Below are 6,000 nucleotides of genomic sequence, written 5' to 3' on the forward strand. Positions count from 1 at the left end.
AGGACTTGCTATTTGGTACTGAGGATGATACAAAGGGTGTATTTGGTTCTCTAGGTAAGTGCTTTACTAAGTGTTAGTAAAAAGGAGAAAATGCAACTTACAAGTGATTTTTTTTTCCTTCCTGTTTGTTCTCGTTAACAGAAAGGGTTCAAAGACACCAGTCAGTATGTTGTAGGAGAATTGGCAGCACTAGAGAATGAGCAAAAGCAAATTGACACCCGTGCCGCGCTGGTGGAGAAGCGCCTTCGCTATCTCATGGACACAGGTACGGTGCCCAATTACACTGTAAACAGTTTTGGCAAATTGAGCGTTCACAAACTCTTATAGAGTTTTGGAAGTGTGAATCTTTGAAGCCTGAATGTTCAGCAAAACTGCCTTGAAAATAAAAAGGCTGCGATTTGCAGCCACCTCTCTGGGCCCTGGTGATAAGAGTGCCTTCATGGGAAGTGATAACTCGCCCTGATACCGTGTGAGCCAGCACTATTGAACAGTGTGCTCATCCATGCAGAGTTGGAATACACATCTGTGCCTCATTGATATGCCACTGCTAAAAAAAAAAAAAAAAAAAAAAAAAAACATTTACAGCATAAGAGGAAATTTATATTTGATTTACACCACAGATGCATATGTTCAGCCTCCAAACATTCCATTTCTTGGCTAAATATATAACAAGCTACTTCAGCAAACCTGATATTAGAAAATAAATGGAAAATGCTTAATCATTTAAAAAAAAAAAAAAAAAAAAAAAAAAGTAAGATCTTTACTGTTCTACTGATTCATTGGGGGGAAAAAAAAAAAGATTTGGCCAGCTAAAGCCATGTACTGCATGAAACAGAGCACTGTGCATAGGGGACGGCTCCATGGACTAGATCACTGAAATTTGAGAATACTATCTGTTTACTGATGCTCCACAATTTTTTTCAAGAGAACAGGTTTTTAAAAGTCTGTAATATTTTGTGTCACAGTTGCATTTGAATGGATTAAGGCATATAGCAAGATTTGTAAAGATGGGTTAGAGCAGCAAGTGAGATCCTAACAGGAACACAGATTGGCATTTAATGCTGATTGCAAATGATGATTTGCTAGATCTAAGAATACAGGAAGCTACTGGAAAAGAACTGTATATATGCATCTGTATATGTATATTTATTTAAAATCTGCCATTCCTACGGAAGGATAAAAATGAGAAATAAAATCATTTACACTAAATTAAAAGTAAGTTATATTAAGAAAGATATAAAAAAAGTGAAAAATATATTCCTTTGATCTAATTAATTGATTTAATTTTATGGCGGTATTAAACTAGAGTGGCATGATTTATGATAGGAAGGCTTTCCTGAACTTTTTCTTCATTTTCCAAAAATTTATTTATAATAAAAGAACAACTTCAGAAATAAACATTTGTATGCATATATTAGTGATACCCTGACTTAGTAGTACAGGAAGGGATGAGATGCTTTTAATGGCCCATTGGGTTTCAAACCATGTTCTGTGGAGCCCCAAAGCTTCTTCAGTGGTACTTTAGAGACTGCCAGGAAAATAAGGGCCAGAAAGCAGACATCTGTATTTTCTACCTTACTTCAAAGGGAGTAGCTTTGAGTTTACTTTTTTGAAATAGTGGGCTTCTTGGAAGAGCTTGTTTGAAGAAAAGGTTCTATTGCTTAAATTTAAAGCCAAAAAAAACTTCTTTGGGAAAATTATTACCTAATTCTCTAGTTGTCCAGGTACAGTCACAGAGGTGTAGCAAATTCTCAATCTCACATAGATCTTCACATGGAAGACCTTGGACTCGAATCAGGTCACCAGATCCTATTATACAGGACCCTTCACACTATGCCAGATTACCTAGAGACCATGTTCAGTCTTTTTCAGTCAATTGCTTTACATTTACATTTTTTCCTTTGGTTTCTAAGGAATTTTTAAAATACTGGATGTGACAGCAATATGAAAAATAAAAGTACTAACTAGTGTAATTTCTGCAATGTATTTTTTATTTCCTGAAATATTTATTATATGTATTTTTCTCCTTAAATATTTTAAGAAGACAAATTAGGGTTTTTTTTTGTTTTGTTTTGTTTTAAATAAATGGGATTAGGGCTGGGGAATTTGCGCATTGGTGCCACTGCCTGCCTTGCAAGCACAAGGACCCGAGTTCGATCCCCGGTACCAAAAAAAAAAAAAAAAAAAAGCGGGAGAGTTTTGCTAATTGTATTGAATAAATTAGATATTACTATATAAAGTATCTTGTTCCACTAGCAAAAAAAAAGCTAGAAGTTCTGCTTCTTTTTTCACATAGAGCCTGATTATTGAGGATTCTAACAAATAGAGTTTCAAATTCTCCTTTCCAACCCCTATTATTAGTGAAGCTTTGAAATGGCCCATTCCAACTAGAGATGAGATTTATAATACAAAAGATAGTTGTAGATTGTATGGTATTCCTTATTTCACAGGACAGACTCTGATCCTAACTGGGAGTGCTACTGCAGATTCAGGATAAAACTGACTAGATACCCCAACTGGATAAATTCTTTGAATCACTTGGGACTGTACTGAACTTTGCTCAGAACAAATGTTTTAAGATTTCCCTAAACCCAATGTGGAGGCCCATTCCTGTTACCTCAGTACTCTGGGAGATGTCGCAAGAGAATAGCAAGTTTGAGCCCAGCCTGGCCAACTTAGTGACTTAGGAAGACCCTGTCCCAAAATGAAAAGGGGTGGAGAATGAAGCTCAGTGTAAAAACTTCAGGTTGAATCATTAGTTCTTGGGGTGGGGGAGTGGACCAACAAAACAAAAAAACATAAAACTTAGTAGCTAAAGGGATAAAATGTTAGAAAGCAAAAGCCATATATTCATCATTCTTTACATTTTTGGGTTCCAATACATTCCAGGTTATTTGTGGTATTAGTACCTTTTTCTGGTATGTTAGAGATTGGAAATTTCAGTGTACATACTGATTTTCAACTTTGCATGAAGCACAGCTTATTCTTCACATGAAGAACTGAGGCTCAGCCAGAGGAAATCACTCTTTAAGGTGGTGCTATTTACAAGTACATAGACAAGGGCTGGGGATTTAGCTCAGTGGCTCTGCGCCTGCCTTACAAGGGCAAGGTCCTGAGTTTGATCTCCAGTACCAGAAAAAAAAAAGTAGTAGTACATAGATAGAAGACTATTAAAGAGGAAGGGAATGGGGTAGAAGGGAGGATGAAAGGGTAGAAGTCATGATCAAGGTATGTTATAAGTATTATGAAAATGCCACAGTGAAGCTCATTATTTCATATAGTTAATATGCATTTAAAAACAAAAGATGATACCATTGGTAAAGGCATAATTAGGGTTCAAACCTGGGTTTTTAAGTTTTCTAGCTCTTGTCTCAGGTATTTTTTTCCCACCATATCTTCTTTATGGAAAAAATACACTTTATCTACTTTTTAAAGTTTTTGTATACTTATAGATATTGATTATATCTAATTTTTTTACTGAATTAAAATTCACACAATATAAAATGTACTGTTTGAAAGTATACAATTCTATAGCATTTAATATATTCACAGTATTATATAATCACCACCAGTATATATTTCCAAAAGTTTTAATTTCCAGACTAAAATTATATACTTCTTAAGCAATAACTCTCCTTTGTCTTCCTATCATAACCTGAGAAATCTAAAGTATTTACTGTCTCTGTGAATTTGCTTTACTCTAGATATTTCATATAAATGAAACCAAGTAATATTTGACCTTTTGTGTTTAGCTTCTTTCATTCTAACATAATGTCTCCAAAGTTTTCCATATTATAACATGCACTGGTTCTTTATTCCTTTTATGGTTAAATGATATTGCTTCATATGTATATACTGTATTTTGTTTATCAGTGTGGACAGTTAGGTTATTTCTACTTTTTAGCTACTATGAGCATATGTGTACAAGTACTTGTTTGAGACTTTTCAGAGGATTTTTGTTTGTTTGTTTGTTTTTTAGCAGGGTCTCACTAAATAGTGCAAGCTGGCTTTGAGCTTGTCATCTTTCTGCCTCAGTTTCGCTAGTGCTGGGATTATAGTCATGTGCCACCATGCCTGGCTAGTTTTTGATAGGTACTTAGGACTGGAATTTCAGAATAATATTATAATTTTATAGCCAATTTTAAATGAGTTATAGGGTTTATTTAGAATTCAAAAAACATTTTCCAAAAGAAAACCTGTTATGCCAGACAACTCACAAAAACTTATTAATTCAAGTCAGTCACTGTGGCCCTTGCTCAAACTCCTGGCTACTCCAGGTGCTGAGTCAGGATTGCAAATTCAAGACCAGCCTGGGCAACTTCATGAGATGTTGTCTCAATTTTTGAAAAAAACATTACAAAGTTATTAGTCTGCAATATAATAACATAATATTAGTAGTTTTCCTAGACCTGAGTCTTAGGTTCCCTGAGCTTGAGTAACTCTGCATTTTAAGGGTCATCTGTTTGATAGTGATGCTCTTGCACAATGCGGGGAGGTAAAGGGAGAAGAGTATAAGAGCTTAGATGATTGTCTAGACTGCTAGGCATTTCTCCTGGCATATTGGCAGTACAAAAGTAGGAAAGAAATGTAAGAGAAGGGACAGGGATTTAGTTCAGTGGTGCCACTGCCTGCCTCTCAAGCACAAGCTCCTGAGTTCAATCCTTGGTACCAAAAAAAGAAAGAAATGTAAGAGAGAGCCTTGGTGTGTTATGCAACAAGATGAGAAGGTGCCGGGGACAAGAATGGCAATGGCTGGGGAAGGACATCAATGACAGAAGCAGAAATGTGAGGATATATATGTCTTGTCCTTCTGCAGTTGCTAAGTTAATCCTAAATTGTGATTGTTTGAATACTCTGCGTGTGTGTGTGTGTGTGTGTGTGTGTGAATGTGTGAATGTCTGTTTTACTGCAGATTAAACCCAGGGCCTTCACACTGAGCTACATCCCTCACCCTCTTTTTTATTTGTTTGTTTGTTTTTAAAATTTTGAGACAAAGTCTCATTAAGTTGCCCAAGCTGGGCTTGAATTGCTGTCCTCCTGCCTCAGCCTTCCTGAGTGCTGGCGTTATAGTTGTGTGCCACCACTCCTGGCTTATTTTTTATTTTAAAATGTGTTTCAAGGCATTTTATTTTTTGCATTCCTACCTTGAGACCTATAAAACTTTCATGCAAATTGTTTTCTGTCTGCTTTTAATTATATGCACACGTAATTGTTGAGAAGGAAAGTTTGAGTTTGAGTTTGTAGCACTTAAAGTTTGTTAGGATTACTTTTTTGGGAATATCAAAACTTTTTAGAAATATATTCTATATGTATTCCAAGTTGACACTATATGTAGTGTGCTAACAGTGTTGTAACTGGCATGTATAAGTGTGCCAAAAATGTTGTCACCCTTGCAAAATGGAAATGTTGATGGGTCCTTTTGCTATAGTGCTGCAGATTGTGTTATTATGATGAATAGTGTTTATTTTCCATTCCAGATCTATTTTCATTTGATGATTATCAAACTTTCTTACTGTAGAACTGAAATTTTTTATTGTGTTTTTAATTGACATTATTGGGTTTACATTTTGTGTTGGTTAAGGTTAATTGTCAAGTTGATTGGCTTGGGAGTTAACTAGATTACGATGAGGAAGCATACTTCTGGGTGTGTCTGGATGGGTTATGGATCCTTGACTTTGGTGTCTATATCAGGATCCTTACGTGTTCCTCACTGGCACTGTCCCCTTGCTCTGCTTCTCTACCACCACAAACTAAATATCTTTGCTCCACCATGTCCTTCCACCTTGATGTTTCTGTCTTGGAGCTAGCTACCATGGACTGAATCTCCTGAAACTGTGAACCTTTAAATTGTGAATGTTAATAGGTATTATATCCCAGCAGTGGGAAAGCATAAAAATTAAATGCATGGGCATTACAATATATTACTTCTTCAAACTTTATAACTTTTGATCACTGAGTAAAAAGATCCTTATAGCCTCTTTAAGTCCCTGAGCCAAAAAT

General features: G+C 35.7%; 1 protein-coding gene across 11 annotated transcripts in view; it reads left to right on the forward strand.

The window, feature by feature from the left end:
• Positions 1–6,000, forward strand: part of Ehbp1 (EH domain binding protein 1) — a 350,335-nt gene that overhangs the window by 299,591 nt on the left and 44,744 nt on the right. For all 11 annotated transcript variants that reach the window (XM_010609755.3, XM_010609756.3, XM_010609757.3 and 8 more), the window contains one exon: positions 142–265. In XM_010609755.3, the coding sequence (XP_010608057.1) occupies positions 142–265 (124 nt within the window). The remainder of the gene's footprint in view (positions 1–141; positions 266–6,000) is intronic.

The sequence above is a fragment of the Fukomys damarensis genome, unplaced genomic scaffold, assembly GCF_012274545.1.
Source record: "Fukomys damarensis isolate Sample0158 unplaced genomic scaffold, DMR_v1.0_HiC HiC_scaffold_2, whole genome shotgun sequence".
In the NCBI taxonomy this organism is placed as follows: domain Eukaryota; kingdom Metazoa; phylum Chordata; class Mammalia; order Rodentia; family Bathyergidae; genus Fukomys; species Fukomys damarensis.